The sequence below is a fragment of the Myxocyprinus asiaticus genome, chromosome 32 (genome assembly GCF_019703515.2).
Source record: "Myxocyprinus asiaticus isolate MX2 ecotype Aquarium Trade chromosome 32, UBuf_Myxa_2, whole genome shotgun sequence".
NCBI lineage: Eukaryota > Metazoa > Chordata > Actinopteri > Cypriniformes > Catostomidae > Myxocyprinus > Myxocyprinus asiaticus.
Genome location: NC_059375.1, coordinates 3,690,001 through 3,714,307, shown reverse-complemented (window position 1 = coordinate 3,714,307; position 24,307 = coordinate 3,690,001). Strand labels below are relative to the sequence as shown.

Here is a 24,307-nt window from a genome sequence, read left to right as displayed (position 1 = left end):
GCGACTTTGTACCTTGTTACAATGGTACAATCAGGCGCCACTCATTCTTTAATTCAGTGAGTGAGAGGGGACATAGACCTGAAGAAGTGAGTTGAACTATGAGGAAGCTCTTCTATCAGCTGTCCTGAAGGCCAAAGTCAAAGCCTTGAATTTAATGTGGGCAGCTACAGGTAGCTAGTGGAGTGAAATCAAGAGGGGAGTGCAGGAGACCTCTTTAGTTAGTAAAAGACCAGACATGCTGCAGCATTCTGGACCAACTGCAATGGCTAAACCATGCTAGCGGGGAGGCCGGCCAACAGAACATTGCAGTAGTCAAGTCTTGATATGGCAAGAGCTTGGACCAGGAGCTGCCCAGCATATTCAGACAGGAAGAGTCTAATTTTTTTAATGTTGGAAAGTGTATACCTGGAAGACCATGTGGTTGACGAGATGTTGCCAGTTAAGTTTAGCTTGACTTTTGCAGTCTGTGAGTGAGCAGCACATCGTGAAACCAACACCATGAAAATTGACTACTATAATCTTCACACTCGCTGTCCCTTTATTGTGGAATGATCTTCCAAATTCTGCCAGAGCATCTGAGTCTTACACAATTTTCAGTAATCATCTGAATACGTAAAAACCTTTAAAACAATTAACAGAATTAATCAAGCCACTGTAGTAAGGAGTTCAAGCTTGAAGTGCCACTTCCATGTTTTTGTGTGTCTCAGTCAGCAGGGTGCGGTCAGCACAACTCCAGCTGTACAGACAACAAACCATCAGCTGTTCAAAGACAGCTGGATGGAGCAGATTGCAGGGGTCTCGAGACATGTTTTTTAAAGTTTCAAATTACATTTACCTTGAGACAGCATCCTAAAAATGTAGCATTTATGGATAGAGACGCTGAATGCATAGATATACATACAAGTGAAACGCACCAAAAACGTCCTTCTGAAGCATGTGTACAGACGGAATGCAAGAATGCAAGAAGGAAGACGGAAGTCTATCTCTGACAAATTGATGAACTCAATTGTAAAATGGATTGCTGTGGACTGTGGACTCCTGATAGGCTTATGTTCAATGATATGGAAATAAACCAAACAGTATACTGACTTTTAAAACCAATTTTTTGTTGATCTAATTAATGCTTTACTCATCTGTTGATTACTATTAATTAAAATATCTTTATTTGGTCGTCTTTTTCTGAAAATATTGTTAATTGCTAATAAACGGCATATAATTTAATTAAATTGATTAAAATTGTTAATCGATTGACAGCACTAGTTAAATGTAAGGCCTGATTGTTGCTAACCAACGAGGCAATAATTACTGGACTATTTGCATAATACTTATTTTTAATAACCAGATGACAAGATGGATCGATACAAGATGGAAGGGAGGCTGATCCTCTGTGTATCTTGACCAAGATCTCCATGAGTCATTTTCTAATTTCAAAAACTTCTGGAAGTCTTGTAGTGAAATAATTTTTCTGTAATAGGTTCATTTGTCTTGGTTCATTTATAATTCATAAAACAATTAAAGTAAGTAAATTCCTAATTGAATTCATTCTATTGTGAGGACTGAAAGGCAAATCATAGTACATTATCATCTGGCCTAATATAAGAGTTTATTTCGCTATGACCTTTGTACTTTAGACTCTAAGAAGAACAGTGTTGTGTGGTCAGGTCTCTGTATTTCTGCCCTGAGGGTCTCCAGTATAACCTGTATTAACATCACTGCCGGTACACTGCTAAGATAATATCACACTACTTGAAAAAGAGGAATAAATCCATGTGCTTAGAGTAATTTGATAAGGTCTTCAGAGGAAAATAGCTATACAATCAAGACAATGTGATCTCAATCATTGACATTTGTAAGAACCTCTTCTGGAGATGAGACAGCAGGAGGTGAGATAAAGAGAGAAAAGATCATCAGGGAGGAGAAGAATAGAGAACAGAGGGACTATAAACAGCAGGCAGGAGACAAACACACAGTGAGTCATTTATGTCCATAGGCAATGCTGTGTGTACATCACTGCATGTATTTATAGTGGTTTATGTTATTTTCAGCTGTATGTGAGTCTGTCTGTCTGTCTGTCTATCTATCTACAGAAGTGTAAACATGTGCTCTGACAACAATTCAATGAATTTTTTTTATTAAATGTGGTGCATCATTAAATCTGAAATGTGTTTGATTCGATTATTTTGATATGATTATGGAACAAGAATTGCATTGTGGATAAGAAATCAACGTAATAAATAGGGTATTATTATAGTACTTACTATATAATTGTTTAATAAACGTGCATTTAATTTAGTTTTTCTCTGGCTGATGTGACAAAGGTGTTTACTCTCTCAGTGTGGATTTAGCATCACACAAAAGCAAATAAAGTTATAAAAAAATTATATTTAAAACAAGTTGCACATTTCCTTGGCATCTTTCCAGTATCTCTTGTCAGGTCTTTCTTCTCTGCTTGACTAATTAACACTGTGCACAGAACTGAACTGCTGTCTCTGTCTGTCAGGTTGTATGTTAATAGGGTGGTAATGACTACACTGCAGGAAATGACAAGACAACTGCTTTCCTAAGGGATACTCAACTTTGATGTCAGATGACTTAAATATTTAGGACGTGGCTGATTATTTTAAGGACGGAGAATAATTTACTGATGTGGAGGAACATAGTGAGTCATAGTGAGAAATAAATGAGAGTGTACAGTGATGTTTACCTCTCTCAGATAGCAGGACATTCCTCTCAGAGCTGAACTTGTGGCTGTAGGAGATGAGAGCTGACGGACAGAGATATAGATAGTTTACTGTGCGCAAACACCAAAAATAAAACTCTCGGTGACTTACACTGATAAACTGGAGGAGTCACCCAATAATGAAACACAAAAAGAGATATTTAGCAGAATGCCCAAGTGGTTCTTTTCCATACAACAAAATAGATGGTGATTCACATTGTCGAGCCCGAAAAGGATAAAAAGCATCATAAAAGTAGTTGTATGTGAAAATCTTATCCTCCGCCATACTGTAGCTCTCATACAGCATCTCATTTGTATTTGCATAAATTTAAACCTAGTGCCTCACGACTGATTATGCCAGGTTGTCAATGACATCAAATTGGAATAACGTCTGTTCCCTACACAAAGCTTCTGTATGGTTTCAGAAGACTTGAAAAATAGAACAAAGGTTGCATAGACTATGTTTATGGTGCTTTTTGTCCTTTTCAAAGATTGACAGCTGTGGTCACCATCTACTTTCATTGTTTGGAAAAGAGCATCTTGGACATTCTGTGAAATATCTCATTTTTCATCCACGAAAGAAAGAGTCATACAGGTTCAGAATGGAATGAGGGTGAAAGAGCGATGACAGAATTTTTGGCTTTATCCTCACAGACACTCACAGGAGGGGGGTGCTCTAGGCAGATGTTATAGTGTTTGGGATGGTCAGGCTTCACTCTGCGTAATGCCACTCGCGACTCTCCAATGAACTCATTATGAGTCAGCTTGTCCTCATCGCATACAGACACCCTGAGAGAGACAGATAGAGAGAGAAACTGTAAATATCTTTGTTCTTACTAACATCAAAAGACAATATGGAAGAATTCACTCTTTCGGATCATGTCTAGATGGTAACCATCGTTCTGCTACGGTTCTGCAATAATTCCGAAGCAACTCATTCTTGGTTCTTTATCCCGAAGTAGATCATGTTGTTGCTGTTCTTAACATTATCTCTCCGTGATATCTGGTATCTGACAACAAGATATTAGCAGCAAATCCTTCAAGTCCTGTAATTTTTTGAGGTGAAGCCGCCGTGGATCAGACTTGTTGGTCCAGCACATCCCACAGATGCTCAATCGGACTGAGATCTGGGGAATTTGGAGGCCAGAGCAACACCTTGTACTCTTCATCATTTTCCTCAAACCATTCCCGAACAATGTGTGCAGTGTGGCAGGGTGCATTATCCTGCTGAAAGAGGCCACTGCCATCAGAGAATACCATTGCCATGAAGGGGTTGCTATGATTGTTGGCACTTTTGACGGTGGACAAGGGTCATCATGGGCACTCTGACCGGTGGGTTAATAATTAATCCTGGGTATTCATGTTCCAAGGTTTCAAAATATACATTCGAAAACCCTGTGTTAATTATCTTATTTGCATATTTGTGTTGTCAGTAACAATGCTTGGACTACTACCGCTCAAAACAGATGGAGCTGCTCTTCTGCTCTTCTGTGGAAATGTCGGCAAGCAAATCTGTCTTTCCACATACCACGAAAACACTTGCAAAAACAATACTGTCTATCATACTAATTATTGCGTTTGCAATCACTGTTTGACATTTGAAAGACTTTTCCCTCAGACGGAGAACGTAAACAGTGAGTGAAAGTTTGCAACTGTACAAAGCGCATGGATATTATATGAGGTAAGCACTGAGGCATTATATGTTTGGCTGTGTGTTGCTAACAGGGTTGGGGAACACAATACATGTAACGGCATAAAGTATTTAAAATACAAAATATGAGTAACTGTATTCCACTACAGTTACAATTTAAATCATTGGTAATCAGAATGCAGTTACTTTCAAAAAGTATTTTGATAAATGAAGAGATTTCTTTGCATTTTATTGTCATTTGTTTAATTTTATATTTAGTCTACTCATTTGGAAAACATGCTTTTAAATGAAGTGATCTGAGGAGAGTTTGAACAGCAGGTAAAGTGGAATGTGTTAAAGGAATAGTTCACCCAAAAATGAAAATTCTCTCATTATTCACTTACCCTGATGCCATCCCAGATGTATATGACTGTCTTTCTTCAGCAGAACACAAATTAAGATTTTTAGAAGAAGATAGAGCTCTGTCAGGTCCTAATGCAAGTATACGGGTGTGTGGGGATGGGGGTGTGGTCGTGTGTCTGTCTGCGGGAGAGAGAGAGTGGTAAGGCTTGTCACCTGGGTTGTAATTATCTCTAACACCTGTCTCTTGTTATGGTGATGACGAAGGGAGACTCAAAAGCTGCACTAGCTCACCAGTGGAGAGAGAGAGAGAGCACAAACTCGACACTTACTGAGTGTTTCCATGAACTGACTGAGAGTTTAAAAAACATTTATTTTGTTATCTGATTGAGTGTTTGAATCTACGTTAACAGACTGTGTTCAGAACCTGAGGCAGAGGAATAAAAGTCTTGCCTGCACTACTTTGATGCCTCCTGACTCCTTTATTGCCAAAGAGAACAGAACTTGTTACACTGGTGCCGAAACCTGGGACTTTGGAGGATGACACCATTATGGAATCTTCACCGCTGGGCGAAGTCATCAAAACCCTCGCCAGCATCCAGCAAACCCAGCATCAAGCCCTGATAGAGTTATGCCTCAAGCAGGAACAGCGGTTCCAACTCTTGCTCGAGGCCCAAGCAGAGGACTGGCAGGTGTTCCAGAGCCTAATCGGCAGAGAGGCGGCTGCCGCTGCGACCCTCCGGTGCCCACTTCCCCCGTGACCCTCATGAAATTGGGGTCAGATGACAATCCAGAGGCCTACCTCGACTTGCTTGAAAAGACAGCTGAGGTGTGGAAGTGGTCTTGTTGACGTTACTCTCCAGGGAGATGCAGCTAGCAGCCCAACAACTTCCCGACGCCAGCTTCCTCAACTACCCCGACCTCAAGAAAACCATCCTGCAGCGGGTCGGTCGTAGTCCGGAGCAAAGTCGCCAGCGGTTCTGATCCCTGAGGTTTGGGAGACACGGCCACCCGTTCACCCATGCTTTACCCAACAGCTCTGGGATGCTTGCCGGAAATGGTTGCTGGCTGAGGGGACCCGCGGTGCTGTGGAAATCGTCGACCTGGTAGTACTGGAGCAGTTCATCGCCCAGCTTCCTCATGGGATGGCCAAATGGGTCCACTGCCACCTCCCGCTGTCGTTGGCGGCGTTTCCGGGAGGCAGCGAAGCAGTCTCTTTTTCTCTCTCTTCTCTCTCTCTCTCTCTCTCTCCTGCATCTCAAAAATCGGCTGCCCCCGATCGAGCAAGGGCGCATCATGTACCGTTAAGTCTAAAAGTGGATACATATCACGCATTGGTGGATTCAGGCTATTCTCAAACCTCCATTCACCGACGCTTGGTGCAAGACGGGGCACTGGGCACGGATAAACGGTTAAGGGTGCGGTGTGTGCACGGGGATATTCACAGGTATCCAGTGGTTACCACTGAGATACTATTCAGGGGAAAAAGTATAGAGTAGAGGCCACGGTTAATTCCCGTCTCACCCATCCACTGATTTTGGGAACGAATTGACCTGGTTTTAAGAATCTATTAAGGGAAATATGTGTGGATGGGTCCTGTAGAATGTTGTCTCGGTGTGTGATGTGCGATGCTATGGCTGGAGAGGTGGTGCCAGAGCCGCCTACGTCTGCTCCGTGTCATGATGATGCAGGAGAGAGAGTTCCCATCCGCAGGGGATTCCCTGAGGAAGATTTCCCTCTAGAGCAGTCACGTGACAAGTCTCTCAAGCACGTGTTTAACCAAGTGAGAGTAATCAATGGTCAACAACTCCGGCCTGTTGTCACACTCACATACCCGTATTTTTCTATTATCAAAGATAGGTTGTATCGAGTAAGGTAGGACACTCAAACAAAAGAAAATTCTACCCAATTGTTAGTACCGAAGAGCCGTCAGGAAACCCTTTTCCAGGCGGCTCACAATAACCAATGGCTGGCCATCTAGGGCACGAGAGTAAACTTCACCGCCCGTTTTTTTTTTTGGCCGGGCATTCACAGGGATGTTCGCAAGTGGTGTACGGCGTGCCGTGAATGTCAGTTGGTGAATCAACCAGCCACCCCAAAAGCACATTGCGCCCTCTACTGCTAATCGAGGTCCCTTTTGAAAGAATTGCCATGGACCTCGTCAGGCCATTAGAACGGACCGCACGCGGGCATCGCTTTGTATTAATTCTATTGGACTATGCAATGCAATATCCGGAAGTAGTGCCCCTGCGCGACATCTCAACATGTAGTGTTGTGGAGGCACTCTTCAGAATAATCTTCTGAGTGGGGATTCCAAAAGAATTCCTCACTGATCAAGGCACTACCTTTATGTCAAGAACACTACGCGAACTATACGAATTGTTAGGTATTAAATCGATTTGCACCAGTGTTTACAGATAGGTTGGTGGAACAATTAAAGGTGCTGTATGTAAGATTCAGAAACCCTTGTTATTAATGACACCTGTGGCCTTTAAGTGAACTGCAGCCAGCTACCTGTTGCTCGTGCTCACGCTCGTGCACACACTCCATAGGGACGCAAGCATCACTCAAAACAATGACATGCTGACAGATGAGGTAGCATAATTCAAATGACACAGTTATGATTGTTTTACTACAAACTTTGAGACTGTATATCATATTTGACTCTCCATTGCTGGAACAGGGCTAAACCAAAGCATGGATATAGGTCTGACTATGCGAGACTGTAGTTTGAAGTAATCACTTTTCTTTGCATGATACATTGACTGCATTTATACGATAGCCTATGTCGGCGTTAGCTAGCTAGCCAGCTTTATCAATAGCTGTTAGCTAAATTTGCTGGATGATGACAGTAGCTGTTTATAAAATAGACTGTACATTATAAATATGTTGACACAATTCAGTATTGATGTGATTCCATCACAACTGTCATTTTGATATATCGATGTGCTATTGTTTTATAATAATAGAATGTATAGATTTTCTGTATAACCAAGTTACGTTACACTAATGAATGGGTCTTTCTGCATTATCTTGAACATTGTCTAGCATTCATTTAATGTGTTATTGTAGTTTAGCTAAAATTACACAGATCAGTCCTTATGGCACTATACTTCACATGCTTTGCAGTTATGTAAGCTTACCTTTCCAATAAGAAGAACGCCAATTCAGGGTCGGATTTGATCCCCAAAACCGAACAAAGGTCCCTCCAGGAATCAAATATGCTGCCGATGTTCACTCTAGTTTTCGCTCGACCACGATCACGTTCCCGCTTAGCCAGACGAGATTCAGTAGATAAATGTTTTTTTTGTTTGTTTTTTTTTTTTTTTTTGTCTTATTCTGAGTTTTTGTAGGAGTCGGTGTTGTGCTGGGAACCGGACATTTTCTGGATTCCATCTCTAAGATAACATTACCTAGTGCTGCAGACTGTCTGTTGACGTGGAAGGGAAGCTATTACTGAGGCGAGGCTCTCAGGAGCACGCATAAATGTGACATCCTTTAGATTTTCCCGGCAAAAGCGACCCGCTCCCTTCACATGAAAATCAGGCTGCAGGCTTTAATAGGCAAACTAGGAAGTCTGGGAAGGGCTCAATTTTTAAGTTACATTACAAGCCGTTCACACATTGGCAAAAAAAATTTGAATATTACGTGAAAATGTTTACATAAATCACCTTTAATACTGTAAAACCTTAAGAAATATGATTCGCAAGTTCGTACACGAGGACACTAGAAATTGGGATAAGTGGCTCAATCCCCTGTTATTTGTAGTCCGAGAGGTCCCGCAAGCCTCCACAGGGTTTTCCCCATTCGAGCTACTGTATGGGCGTCGGCCGCGTGCCGTGCTCGACGTCATACAGGAAGCTTGGGAGGAGGGACCTTCAAACTATAAAAATTAAATTCAGTATGTTCTTGATCTTACAGCAAAACTCCACACCTTGGGTCGATTAACACAGGAGAATTTGCTCTAAGCTCAGGAACGTCAAAGCCGGTATGACAGGGGCACTCGACTACAGAAATTCGCACCAGGAGATAAAGTGCTTGTATTACTGCCCACCTCAAGCTCTAAATTACTCGCCAAGTGGCAAGGGCCCTTTGAGGTCACACGGCGAGTCGGAGATCTCGATTATGAGGTTAAGTGAATGGATAGGGGCGGAGCACATCAAGTTTACCATCTCAACATCCTAAAAGCATGGAGGGAGGCAGTCCCTGTGGCCCTAGCGACGGTAGTCCCCGAGAAGGCGGAGCTCGGGCCGGAGGTAACTCTCAAACCAAATTAATTCACCCCGGTCCCTTTTGGAGACCACCTCTCACCGTCGCAGCTCACAGACGTGGCCAAGTTCAAAACGGAATTTGCAGACGTGTTCTTGCCTCTCCCCGGTCGCACAAACCTCATAGAACACCATATCAAGACCACCCCGGGGGTGGTGATTCATAGCCGCCCCATCGCCTTCCTAAAAAAAATGGAATGTTAAGGAAGAATTAGAGGCTATGCTTGATATGGGCGTAATAGAAGAGTCGCACAGCGATTGGGTCAGCCCGGTGGTTCTGGTGCCTAAGAGCGACGAGTCGGTCCGGTTCTGTGTACACTATCACAAAGTGAACGCGGTGTCCAAATTTGACACGTATCCAATGCCTCGGATTGACGTATTGCTTGATCGGTTTGGCACGGCTCAATTTTATTCAACAATGAACTTAACAAAGGATTATTGGCACATCCCTTTAACGCCAATCTTCAGAGAAAAAATGGCTTTTTCCACACCATTCGGCTTACACCAATTCGTGACCCTTCTGTTTGGTTTGTTCGGGGCCCCAGCCACGTTTCAGCGTCTCATGGACAAAATCCTCAGACTCCATACAGCAGTGGTGGGCTGTGCATTTAAAGTCTAGGCCTTCAGTGTGATTGCCATTAAAAAAACACAGTTTCACAATGAATAAGACACCTTATGCCTTTGGGCATCATACATTATGTTGCAGCTAACTAGTAATAACAATTGACATTTTAAAAACAAAAAAGCCAGAACTTGAAATGACACTTAACTTTGACAGCAGCATGACTGTTTTGTGAAATGAACATCTCCAGAACAGACATTCAAAAATCACAATTTTTCATGAGTCTACCAAGGAGGTCTATAATACCTGGAAAAATCTATCTAATAATATTAGCGATCTAAATGTTGCTTGCAATAAATTTCGTTTCGTCAGGGTACACGCTTATGCTGCGTTCCATTCAAGTTGGATGAGGGATATTCCTTCCTGATATGCATTCCATTCCCCGATATTCGGAACTGCAAAGCTCCTGTTAGCTTAGCGGGGGTTTGACTCTCATTAGAGATGTCTCCTAGCAACCCAACTGATAAACAATGCTGCAGCGCTAGCATTTGTGCTTCAGGTGTATGATTATCAAGAGATTATAATTTACCATGTTTTATACACCTGTTTCTGCAGGCGTTTGTTAAACAAGCTTTAATTTCATGTAATGTGGAAACAAACTCAATTATCGATATTACTTAATAAAGTGAATGTTTATCACTTACTTTGTATATCTCCCTGAGTGTCGACATGTTTGTGTGACATTCTGACTTAAATATGCATTCCATTGCACTTTTCCTAGTAAGAAGTTGTAAAATCCGACTTTCCGAGTTGAATGTAATGCAGCACTACTTTTCAAAACTTGGTCCGACACTGAATGCTCAAGCAGCCTAATTTACACTTAGAAAACTCCTGATGTTGCTATAACAATGCAAAAAGCACTTACCAATTTACTTGAAGTGAAAATCAGCCCTCCTTTCCTGTTTCATAAATTAAGCAATCACATGGTCATGCAGAACATCTCGTGTTTTTAAATCCATAAGGATCTCTTTCTCAACGGCAATACCAGCAGTGATGACAGCCGACTCGTCAGACAGCTTGATCTCGCGCTCTTCGCTTTCAAATTACGTACATCACTTAAAGCGTGACTGCGTCACTCAAGGCCAGCTAGAAGGCCTCGACCGGGACATATCCTAAAGATCACACCCACCAAGAACCAATAAATCAATCTGACTGGCTGATGAATCTGACAATCTGACTTTAGTTGCTCATTAATTTGCACTGTTGAGGGATTCTGTGGAAAGGCCGGACAGGATGGTGCTCAGACTCACGTGCGGCATGTGATTTGTGAAACAGTTGTCACACTTTGCTTGTAAATATCAAGGAATAAATTCTGACTGGATAAACTGTTTGTTTTTCTCTATTTGTTTGTATATTAATTAAGAGTGGAAAGCAATTAAAAATACATGAAAAATATTTATTTATTTGGCATGTTAGGCCAGCAGAGAAGGCTTTGCTGGCCCTGTGAAATCGCCACTGCAATACAGCATATGCCGCTGCATATTTAGATGATATTATTATATATAGTAATGACTGGCAGCGGCATATGCAACATCTGAGAACTGTCCTGAGAACGCTGTGATGGGCGGGGCTCACAGCCAACCTGAGGAATTGCACAATTGGGCAGGTGGAAGTTCGGTATCTGGGGTTCAACTTGGGCCATGGGCAGGTGCATCCCCAGGTTGATAAAACTGCAGTGATCGCGGCCTGTCCGAGGCCCAAGACCAAAAAGGAGGTGAGACAGTTTCTGGGGCTGGCTAGCTACTACCGAAGGTTTGTGCCTAGTTACTCTGACGTCACCAGCCCGCTGACTGTTCTTACTAGAAAGGGGTCCCCAATCCAGTTCAGTGGACAGAGTCATGCCAACAGGCTTTTCTAAAGATAAAGTCCACACTTTGTGGGGGGCCACTTTTATATGGTCCTAATTTCTCTCTCCCCTTTATTTTGGAGACGGATGCATCGGACAGGGGGCTGGGGGCTGGGGGCAGTGCTCTTGCAGGAGGTGGAGCGACCGGTGCTGTGCATTAGTCGTAAGGTCTTACTGAGAGAGACTAAGTATAGCACCATGGAGAAGAAGTGTCTGGTGATCAAGTGGGTCATCTGCACTCTCCGCTACTACCTGCTGGGGCAGGCCTTCACCTCTGTTCAGATCACACCCCACTCCAATGGCTCCACCGCATGAAAGATACCAATGTGCGGCTCACCCGTTGGTACCTGGCACTTCAGCCATTCAAATTTGAGGTGATCCACAGACCAGGAGCGCAGATGGCTGTGGTTGACTTCCTCTCCAGAAATGGGGGGGGGAGTTGGCAGACTGGATGTTGCCCTGGCCTGAGTCGGGCAGTGGGGATGGGGGCGTGGTCGTGTGTCTGTCTGCGGGAGAGAGTGGTAAGGCTCGTCACCTGGGTTGTAATTATCTCTAACACCTGTCTCTTGTTATAGTGATGACGGAGGGAGACTCAAAAGCCGCACCAGCTCACCAGTGGAGAGAGAGAGAGAGCACGAACTCGATGCTTACTGAGTGTTTCCATGAACTGACTGAGTGTTTAAAAAATGTTTCTTTTGTTGTCTGATTGAGTGTTTGAATCTACGTGAACAGAATGTGTTCAGAACCTGAGGCAGAGGAATAAAAGTCTTGCCTACACTGCTTCGTTGCCCCCTGACTCCTCTAATGCCCAAGAGAACAGAACTTGTTATAGGGTGCCAGCACTTTGACGTCCCAAAAGTCACATTTAGGCAGCATAAAAGTAATCCATGATCGATAAGTTTGTGTAAGTAACAAGTTGATAATTAAAACATTTTTAACTTTAAACCTGCGCTTCCATCCAGGGCTCTGATGCTGTTTGAAGTGACGTTCGTTCTTCTGTTGTAAATAAGCACAGCTTCCGAATTCTTGCGTGAACTCGCCAACAAGCTTACGTCATGTGACAGCAGCATGATGCACCAGTAGTATGGAGATAAATTCATGACTAAAGTCTTTGAAGCATAAAAGCATGTTGAATTGCTCTAATCCAAAAAAGAAATGCATTGTATTATCAGTGCTTGTATTTAAATGCGTTGAATTTACAGTGCTTGCATTTTGGGAGGCTGAAATTTAACATGGTTGTATTTTTAAGCATTGAATATTTCATTTGGAAACATTTCACAACTAATTTCCTTACAGAGCTTCAGACTAAAAAAAATGACATAGGAGCCCTTGGCTCCTAAACTAAAACATTATGGAGCCAAATTACTGTTTTTAGTCACCAAATTACAGAATTGCTTGATTTAGATTGCTGTTCAGAAACAAGATAGAAAGCCAAAGAAAAGGTTGATAACCCATTAATCGGAGGTTTAATAAACAGAATACATTGTTGAGAAGATAAGTTTGCATTCTCTTTTGTCTTGAATGTTCACACCCTTTTCATAATTTATACAAATATAAGAGATAAAAGATTTTTTTATTTAGTACTACCCTTCAGAATCTACATTACAGATAATTACATAAAGTATAGTATGCATATAGCAGTGTGTTGCCTTCTTGAGCATCAATGAATGAGTCCTTCAATTGTCATTGTCAATTGTCAATTGTAATATATATATATATATATATATATATATATATATATATATATATATTTTTTTTTTTTTTTAAATGATATAATTTAAATATATATAATAAAAATACAAATAAATAAATATTGCCTTAGTCTTTCTTTACAGATGGCCCAGACACAGTTTATTGTGCTACTCCAATCCCAATGAATTATTAACAGAAGAAGAAAAAAAAGTGGTACACAATACGGGACTTTTAATTATAAAGAAGCCCGAAATACACTTGGGACTCTTATTTTGAAATGTCTGCATTGCCAGATGTGAGGACACTGACGGCTGATTCGCTAAGAAAGTGAATCTGATTCAAACTGCTAATCTGAGCTCCTGAGTTCAAACCCTCAGTTCTTTTTGTGTAGTTCACGACTCTCTCGCACTGGGTTTGTTGTTGCATGTGGTGCAGCGAGCTCGTCAGAAACAGAATGAGTGAAAAGCAGCATGAGACACACTGGTGCTCTAAAGATGTATTCAATAACTCACAAGATGATATCTGACGAAACCGCATATGAACTCACACAACCCGACTGTCGCCAGTGGCGACTAGATGTTAAATTATTGTCGCAATCAATTATTTTTGGTCGCGTTTGTGACCATTTCAGTCGCAATCTGGAGCCCTGCATTATTAAAAATTCAACGATAAATATTCACCTTCCAAAGTTCATTTCCAAAATATTCAGTTCATTTGAAAATACCATCTAGATTTTTCGACAGGTAAAATTCAGCCCATTCTATTTCACTTTTCTATTTTCTATTTTCAAATTCAGTGGTTCAAATTCGGTTGGAAATTCAACCTTCCACATCCGGGAACTGCAGGAAAAGCAGCAGAGTACCAATGCACAATCTCCACCTGATGCCATTCGTTCTCACCCGTAGGTGGTGCAATGCAATCGGGTGTTGACTGCTGAAGACCAAAGCTACAGGTAGAGACAACAGCCATGTATTTTTTGATCGTTTGTTTTTCAATTTGAAAAGAAATGAGCAGAAACAAGAAAATGAAATAAAATAATATTTTACAATAAAGATAAATGAGTGAACAAAAAATTAATTAGGCCTAAATCATTAAACAATAAGCCTACCTTTGTGCATGAGTTGATACAAAGTGGCCACATGATATAGTATTAAATTCAGAAGGAATGATGTCGATGTTATACTGGATCTTTGGGGAAATTGTCTGTCTTGGCGCGCCTTCCCACATTCCTTCTCTTTACAAACTGCTCATCTTCTTCTCTGACACCGAAGGGTGCTGTCACGCACACATTGTTATGTATTGATGATCAGTTTGGGCGTAAAGCGCAGATCTCCACTTAATCAGTTAATGTTTGTACATTTACCCTATGTTAGTGCTTCCACCGCCCTACTGTGCACATCAAACAAGCCTGCCAACACGTTAATATCTTTATACATTATATATAGTCTTCATAGACCCTAGAAGCTTGCACCCTGATGGTCGACCCACAGATGATAAATTAAACATAGCAAACACACATTTGATGAACAAAGCAGTGATTGTGTAAAAACAGTAGATCGTAGCCCCCAGCACAAAAATAATTACAAAACTATGTATTTAATTATGTAGTTAATTATTTGGATTATTTAAGAAAATTAATTTGAACATTCCTCAGCGAGATAAATTACAAGTATTTATGAAGTTATGTACAAATCTATGAACGAGTGACACTATACGGTCAGATTTCAGCACTTCACAAAGGACAGCAAAGAAGCACTTAAAAGTGCATCGCGCGTATGTGTTAAGTACAGGTTTGGGAAATCCACGTGAAAAAAGAAAAGAACGCTCGCAACTTCTCATGTAGAGAACGCTCTTAAGAGCTAAGACCCATAGTTATCGGAAAAGCATGCAGCCTTTGTTTCTCATGATCAGTGCACTTGTCTGGGAGCGCTCTCCGTTTCAGTTTTAAGTGCTTAGAAGCAATGGCAGCTAGAAAGAAATGGCATGCAAAGAAAATAAACATACATAAATTAAGCTAAATGTCAAGAGATATAAAGCTCTCGCTCCCTCATTACACATGTGTTTTGTACAGTGTAGGCGGTGCTCTCGTTGTGGTTTCAGGGGCGGCCGTTGCCATATTTACATTGAACAAGAACTCCATTGTGCCAAGTCACACACACACACATATTTGTATTTACTATAACCAACGTAATAAAGCACAAATTTTATTATCCGAAGTCATTTTGGATCTGTTTTACCTTACCTCAAGGAGAAGTGCCCTGTCAACACTGTTTAATTAAGATGCAGTTGACCACAGATTTTAAACGGGCTCACTTTGTTTCTTTAACTGTTGAACTTAATATAGTAGTTAAATAAAATCAGCATATAGTCAGTTAAATAATAGAAGTCAGTTGAATCATAATCGGTTGTTACATGAGATAAACAAATGATAAAATAAAAATGGCACTTGTGTTTATTGTTGATTTGTCTGTCTTTGATTTGCCTACGAGAAAACCCGATGCAAATTTTGAACAGCATTTATTTTTATTTGTTGTTTATAATTTCATTAGAATTAAGTAAAAATATTTTGGGGGGGATGGTTTATGATTAGCACTGATGACATGTCACCCATTGAAATTAGTTCATTTTAAAATTAGGTTTCATTTTGCAGTTTATTTTCACCTGGCAAATCTACTTGTGCACTCATATGCTCCCAAGCCCTGGCTTTCAAATAATATCTCTTTATGAGATTTTTGAAAGATCACGTAGTGATCACGTATCTTTTCTTCCATGTTTTCAGCAATCTGATATGAGCTCAGTAAATGGGGGGGGGGGGGGGGGGGAGTAACTCTGGGTTACTGATCAGAAGGTCAGGGGTTCAAGCCTCAGTACTGCCAAGATGCCACTGTTGGGCCCTTGAGCAAGGCCCTTGACCCTATCTGCTCCAGGGGCACTGTATCATGGCTGACCCTGCACTCTGACCCCAGCTTAGCTAGGATATGTGAAAAAAAAAAGAATTTCACTGTATATGTGCAAATGTATAATGTGTGATAAATAAATACAATTATATTAATTAAATTGTTGTATGACTGGCTGTGAATAATAAGTGTGCGACAAAATACAGTTTAGTTTTTTTGCAAACTATTAGTATATTCTGGCAGATTTGATTGGGTGGACCAGCCGTCAATCTGGGTGGACCAGTGCTGCTCGTCATAGTAACATCATTATATTTGTGCATAACTTTATAAACATTTGTAATTTACCTCCCTGGAAATGTTTAAAGATAAATTCATCCTAATTAACTAGGATGTTCTCTCTACCTGTAGCTTTGGTCTTCAGCAGTCAACACCCGATTGCATTGCACCACATACTGGTGAGATCGAATAGCATCAGGTGGAGATTGTGCATTGGTACTCTGCTGCTTTTCCTGCAGTTCCCAGAGTGGAAGATTGAATTTGCAACTGAATTTGAACCACTGAATTTGAGGAAGCAAATTTTGTTAAGCGAAATAGAACAGGCTGAATTTTACCTGTCGAAAAATCTAGATCGTATTTTCAAATGAACTGAATATTTTGGAAATTAACTTTGGAAGGTTAATATTTATTATTGAATTTTTCAAATTCCAAATGAAATATTCAATGCTTAAAAATACAACCATGTAAATTTCAGCCTCCCAAAATGCAAGCACTGTAAATGTAACGCATTTAAATACAAGCACTGATAATACAATGCATTTATTTATTTTTTTCGATTAGAGCAATTCAACATGCTTCTATGCTTCAAAGACTTTAGTCATGAATTTACTTCCATGCGCCAGCTGCTGGCAGGAAGCGCTTTTTAAAAGTTAATAACGTTTTAATTATTGAAAAATGTTTTACACAAACATATTGATTTGCTTCAGTAGACATTCACTGATTGACTGTATAGGTGAGGATTACTTTTATGCTGCCTAAATATGACTTATGCACCATCAATGCTGGCACCCCTGTACTTGCATTATAAGGACCTGACAGAGCTCTATCTTCCTCTAAAATTCTTAATTTGTGATTTTCTGAAGAAAGACAGTCATACACATCTGCAATGCGATCAGGATAAGTGAATAATGAGAGAATTTTCATTTTTGGGTGAACTATTCCTTTAACTGATGTGTTACATTCATACGAGCAGACAGGGGGTGCTCTCAAATTGTTATTAGCCTAAAGGTGGATTTGACACCATTGAGGATCCATGGCAACAACAACAACAACAACAAAAAGAGTCAGAAGCGCTCTGACAGATTAAATATAAATCCAATAAATACACAATTACAAGGCTATATGGTTTGCAAATTTGTATGCGGTTTGGATATTTTTACAAGAATAAAGGATGCTTATATGAGACATACTAAACAATGAAGCCTGTAGCATCATATAGAAAGCTACAAATAATAGATTTTCTGCCTAATTCTATGAACAGAATACACAAATGATCAGAAGATGATGTTGTTGTGTAAACTCTTTGGGGTTTTGAAGTAAGTTTGAAGCATCAGAAATAGTTCCCTGTGTAAATTGCCATGTGAACATTTAGCATTATGTCAATGTAAAATGTTATTTGTATCATTAGATGCACCTGTTACCAGTCATGATTATTTTTTATACTGAATTCTATCAAGAAACTCCATGTGAGATCTCTTTTTTTCCCTCTAGTAATACCTTTGATATTAGTGCAAGGATGTACTGCAAAAATATTACTCTTAATAATATATATATATATATTTTCCCTGTAAAAAAAAAATCTAATAAATCCTTAAAATAAATTTACTTGAGAAGTAACACTGCATAAGATATTTAGGTTTTTTTCAGAGCATGTATTATTTTTATAAATGTATTTTGTTTTACTGTACTGGCAGATTGTTTTCACATTTTTCACTTGTTTATAGTGAAAAACAAGTGAAAAAAATCTGCCAGTGCCAGTAATCCAAAGTATTTAGATAATGAAGATGAGTAATCTAACGGAATACATTACAAATGACATTTTATAGCATGTGTTCTGTAATCTGTAGTGGAATACATTTTAAAAGTAACCCTCACAACCCTGGTTGCTAAACAACTTTCTGTAATATTCTAACAACACATTGTTTCACACTGTATACCTTTTGTCACACATTTGGAACTTTTAAGAGACTTTTGGTTTGTAGTTTTATAGAGACTTTTAGTTTGAAGTTTGTGGAGACTCGTAGTTCAAAGTTTTTTTTATTCTTCCTCTGTTACATCTGCCTTCATGTCTATTGCCCTAATTTGTATCCCAGGTGTTCCTCGTCTTCTTGTTAGCCCTTGTGTATATATACCCTCTTATTCTTTGTTCCTGTGTTGGTTGCTGATTTGTATGTAGAGCATTGTAAGCCAGCACACAGCTGTGGAGTTTGTGTTTCCTTCTTTTTCAAGTGATTTCCTTCATTGTTGTATCCCCTTCTTTTGTTCATAATTAAAGTTCTGCATTTGGATCCTGACTCACTTGCCTCTTCCCTTCACAAACCCTGACAGTAGGAACTGACCAGCATTATGGATCCAACAGAACAGGTCGAGCAACTTTCTCAAGGGTCCACTTCTGCAGCGGAGTACTGCTTCAAATGTTGGAATCTGGCCACTCAATTGAACTGAAATGAGAGATTCCTCAGAGTTCCGGAGATCCCCTCGATGGAGGCCCTTCCGCTTCCCGGTCCTTCTCCTGAGACTCTGCGGCTCTGCCCTCTGAGTCCCCTGTGGCCTTGCCCCCTGACTCCAGTCCCAGAGCCTCTTGCGGCTCGGCCTCTTGTGGCTCAGCCTCCTGTGACTCCACCCCCTGAGCCTCCTGCAGCTCCACCCCCTGAGCCTCCTGCAGCTCCACACCCTGAGCCTCCTGCAGCTCCGCCCCCTGAGCCTTTGCCTGAGCCTCTTGCGGCTCTGCCTCCTGTGACTCTAGTCACTGAGCCTCTTGCTGCTCGGCCTCCTGTGCTCCAGTCCCAGAGCCGCTTGCGGCTCGGCCTCCTGTGGCTCCAGTCCCAGAGCCACTTGCGGCTCGGCCTCCTGTGACTCCACCCCCTGAGCCTCCTGCAGCTCCACCCCCTGAGCCTTTGCCTGAGCCTCTTGCGGCTCCGCCTCCTGTGACTCCAGTCCTAGAGCCTCTTGTGGCTCGGCCTCCTGTGGCTCCTGTGGCTCCACCCCCTGAGCCTCCTGCAGCTCCGCCCCCTGAGCCTTTGCCTGAGCCCCTTGCGGCTCCGCCTCCTATGACTCCAGTCCCTGAGCCTCTTGCGGCTCCACCTCCTGTGACTCCACTCCCTGAGCTTCCTGAAGCTCCGCCCTCTGAGCCTTTGCCTGAGCCTCTTGTGGCTCGGCCTCCTGTGACTCCAGTTCCTGAGCCTCCTGCAGCTCTGCCCCCTGAGCCTTTGCCTGAGCCTCTTGCGGCTCCGCCTCCTGTGACTCCAGTCCCTGAGCCTCCTGCGGCTCCACCCCCTGAGCCTCCTGCGGCTCCACCCCCTGAGCCTCCTGCAGCTCCACCCCCTGAGCCTTTGCCTGAGCCTCTTGTGGTTCAGCCTCCTGTGGCTCCGGTCCCAGAGCCTCTTGCGGCTCGGCCTCCTGTGGCTCCAGTCCCAGATCCACTTGCGGCTCGGCCACCTGAGCCTTTGCCTGAGCCTCTTGCGGCTCCGCCTCCTATGACTCCAGTCCCTGAAGCTCCGCCCTCTGAGCCTTTGCCTGAGCCTCTTGCGGCTCCACTTCCTGTGACTCCACCCCTGAAGCTCCGCCCTCTGAGCCTTTGCCTGAGCCTCTTGCGGCTCCGCCTCCTGTGACTCCAGTTCCTGAGCCTCCTGCAGCTCTGCCCCCTGAGCCTTTGCCTGAGCCTCTTGCAGCTCTGCCTCCTGTGACTCCAGTCCCTGAGCCTCTTGCGGCTCCGCCTCCTGTGACTCCACCCCCTGAGGCTCCTGCGGCTCCACCCCCTGAGCCTCCTGCAGCTCCACCTCCTGAGCCTTTAGCCTGAGCCTCTTGCGGCTCGGCCTCCTGTGGCTCCAGTCCCAGAGCCGCTTGCAGCTCGGCCTCCTGTGGCTCCAGTCCCAGAGCCTCTTGCGGCTCGGCCTCTTAACCATTCGGTGGCTCCACTTGAGCTTCCTGAATGTCAGCCAGCTTTGCCCTGGTCTCTTGGGTGTCCGCAGAGTCCACCCAGGTCTGCTTCCATAACTTTGCCCCATGGCTCACTTTGTAAATTCCCTTGAGCCCCAAATCTGAGTTTTCTTTTTCATCCTGAGCCCTGGACTATTGTCTTTTTTGGGGGGGCTCTGTCACATATTTGTAACTTTTTAAGAGACTCTTAAGTTTTTTTTTTTTTTTTTTCTTTTTATCCTTCCTCTGTTATGTCTGCCTTCTTGTCTATTGTCCTGATTTGTATCCCAGGTGATCCTTGTCGTCTTGTTAGAGTGTGTGTGTGTGTGTGTGTGTGTGTGTATACCCTTTTGTTCTTTGTTCCTGTGTTAGTTCCTGATTTGTATGTAGAGCATTGTTAGCCAGCATACAGCTGTAAAGTTTGTTACCTTTTTCGAGTGATTTCCTTCATCGTTGTATTCCCTTTTGTTCATAATCCAAGTACTGCATTTGGATCCTGACTCTCTCACCTCTTCCCTTCACAAACTCTGACACCTTTGGCACAGCAGAGTAAACCACACAAATGTGGTGCTATAATACTTGCAAAATTACAAGTGTGTAAGCTTTACCAGAGGTTAAAGGGATAGTTCACCCAAAAATGAAAATTCTCATCATTTACTCACTCTCATGCCATCCCAGATGTGTATGACTTTCTTTCTTCTGCTGAACACAAACTAATATTTTTAGAAGAATATCTCAGCTCTGTAGGTCCATACAATGCAAGTGAATGGTGACCAGGCCTTTGAAGCACCAAAAAGGAGATAAAGTCAGCATAAACATAGTTCATTAGACTCCAGTGGTTTAATCAATGTTTTGAGTAAGAACAGACCAAAATGTAACTCCTTTTTCACTGTACATCTTCTCATTGCAGTCTCTAGGCATGATCATGATTTCAAGCCCAGTTACACTTCCTAGTGCTTGACGCATGCGCAGAGCGCTAGATGGCTCTATAGGAAGTGTAAATGAGCTTAAAATTATGATCGCAAAGGAGACTACTTCCAAGATGTATAGTGAAAAAGTTATATTTTGGTCTGTTCTCACCCAAAACCAACTAGATTGTTTCATAAAACACTGATTAAACCACTGGAGTCTGATGGATTATTCTGACTTTATCTGCATTTTGGAGCTTTTGGAGTTCTGGTCACCATTCACTTGGACCTACAGAGCTGAGATATTGTTCTAAAATATCTATTGAAAAAAAGACACTCATGCCATCCCAGATGTGTATGACTTTGAGTATGTTTTTGGCTGAACTAACCATTTAAAAGCGGGGTTAAAAAAAAAGATGATAACCCAGGGTTAAGCAAAGTGTGAAAAGCCCTTATTTTTGTCAATACAACCGGTCTGTTAATGCAAATAAATACCCATGTCAAGCGATGTTAATTGTAGAGATTGCGTTGACCTACCATAATCCATTAAACTGTATTATTATCATCAATAGATTATTTTTTTTATTTTTTATTATTAATTCAATTTTCTGTAGTAACACGATACTTACAGTTCCTTTTAAGGAAAGAAAAAACAATAGGTGTAAGAGTTGGATTTGGCAATTTGTGGTTTTCACTCGTAGCAGAATATATGTGCATATAAAGACAGGTAGATTTCTGCTCATTACTTGTCTCATTTCCACAAAATCTGTATTATCTTTTCATCGTAATCTATTTATCTGTATTTCTCAGACTGCAATAAAGCCCACATGAAATGCAAACACTGAACTCAATGGCAATCTGCAATAATTTTAAATAACTTCATGGTTTTGTAAACTTGGAGAAGGCTTATGACCATGTCCCCTGGAGTGTCTTGTGGGGGTTGATAAGGGAGTACTGTCACTTGTCACCTATCCTGTTTGTGATATTCATGGACAGGATTTTAGGGTGCAGCCGAGGATTGGAGTGTCCAGTTTGGGAGCCCCAGGGTTTCCTCACTGCTATTTGCAGACAGTGTTGTATTGACGGCATTGTCAGGCTGCAACCACCAGCATGCAAAGCGGTTGGGAGGAGAGTCAACACCTCCAAATCTGAGGACATAGTTTTCTGTCGGAAAAGGGTGGATTGTCCTCTCCCAGGAAGAGCTGGAGGATGTTGCCGGGGGAAATGATGTATGGGCTGTCCTGCTTAGTCTGCTGCCACCATGACCTGGACCCGAATAAGTGGCAGAATATGGATGGTTGGATGTTTTAAGAGGAGTTATGGGCATTTGTCAACTAGTCAGGCTGGGTGACCTGCTAGACCAGCTTAAACCAGCTAAGACTAGCAAAATAAAAATCAGTGCTGATGTTATACACATTCTAACATACTGTCCACACTCATTTAAACACATTAATAAAACCTGAGTGATGCAAAAACACACACACACTCATATGTTCAGGTCAGTGCTTTGTGTTGTGTTGTGAGTTGTTGAATATAAAACCTCCAGCGGCATTATGTCACATTATGTCTGCTTTGTTATGATGTTTCATAAACATCTCCCAGGCAGTGTGCAAGGCTTATGAATGCACATTAGATTTCAAACACTCACGACACACAAACAGCTTTATGATTTCCAGTGACAGAGAGAATGACACTGAAATATTTAAAAATGATTATTAAGAGAACTGTATTAGGTGAATAAAGAATGAAAATAAATCATTTTGGCAGGACCTGTTCTAAAATCTCCATTATGTTGTCACAATGTGGCAGCTTTGTGATGAAAAAGCGTCTGACCCACAGGGACTTGACAGCAAGAGACACACTTAATGAGCCTCATTAAAAACATACAGACACACAAACCCACTGTGTGTGACAGAACACACAGATGAAGCAGGAGGTGACATGGAAGAAACAGGAAGGTACAAACTTTGCAAGAGTAAAATCCCTCACCATAGCTTTTAAATCACTTTCACACATATTCAAACTTGTTGCATCAAGACATGTTTGGAACCACACGCTTTTGGTTCTTAGGTGTCTTGTACCCGAATGTGTTGCACCAAATTTGAGAGCTATGGTAGACGGCATGATTTTAAGTAAATAATCTGATCTCATGAAAATGATGTGACTCTGTGGCAACATTTTTGCAAAACATGGTTCATTACACGTATCACTGCAGTCCACTCTGTGATGCTAAAAGCGAGTTAAATGTTCTTACAAACAGATGAGGTTTTTGAAGTTTTAGATCAACAAAAATTACCTCCCTACCCTAAACCTTAAACCTAAACTGATAGTGTCACTAAAGCAAATGTGAGGTAAAAATTGCAATTGTTGAATCAACCACGACTGCATTTCCCAAAAGCATCACAAGCTTAAGTTGATCCTTACGATGAGGCTTACGATGCTTTTGGGAAATGCAGCCCACGTCATTTTGTGGTGTTTCTATGACACTTTCAGCTCATGTGTCGACTCCTGTGCTCTTCAGGACTCATACCCCAGTCCTTTGCATCAAAAGTGCAACACTCTTAACAGTTGAGCTACCAACCAAATGTGATCACACCCCCACAAGCTTGTAAATATACTGTAGTATGTTATGTAATATAATATATTGATACTTTGGACTACATTATAACTGGACATTCTGCTAAACAATCCTCAAATGTGAAATTGAGGTAGGACCCTCTTATCTCTCTCAAAGATACACATACACATATAAGCTCCATCTCTTTACTCATTCCTGCATGTGTCCTTCTAGAAAGGTTAATATGTCATTTCATCTGTCTGTTCCAATCTGATTTAACACAGACATTAACAGTTTTTAGCCTCTGGGTACCAAAACACACACAATGTCTCACAAGTTAAAACCTGAGCCACATGCAAACAATTCTCATATTTTTCAGGGGTCAGTGAAATTAAATGCCTTGCAGATGCAACAATGACCTGAATCTGTCACTATAGCTGAGAGAGACACACCATGAGTGAGAAAGAGAGAGAAAGTGAGAGGAGAGAGATAAGAGAAACGTTATGGGTTCAATAAAATTTAAGCATCTGTGACTTACTGTCGATTACCACAGAAAAGAATTTCAACTCAGTAAAAAAATAAATAAAATAATAATAATTTTTACAATACTAAAT

At 41.6% G+C, this 24,307-nt stretch overlaps 1 protein-coding gene across 1 annotated transcript in view; it reads right to left on the bottom strand.

Annotated features, from left to right (window-relative positions):
* LOC127423006 (double C2-like domain-containing protein alpha) overlaps positions 1 to 24,307 on the bottom strand; it is an 85,016-nt gene that overhangs the window by 29,813 nt on the left and 30,896 nt on the right. Inside the window, exons 6-7 of the mRNA XM_051666973.1 lie at positions 3,382 to 3,508; positions 2,705 to 2,764 (exon numbers count right to left, since the gene is read on the bottom strand). Of these exons, the coding sequence (XP_051522933.1) occupies positions 2,705 to 2,764; positions 3,382 to 3,508 (187 nt within the window). The remainder of the gene's footprint in view (positions 1 to 2,704; positions 2,765 to 3,381; positions 3,509 to 24,307) is intronic.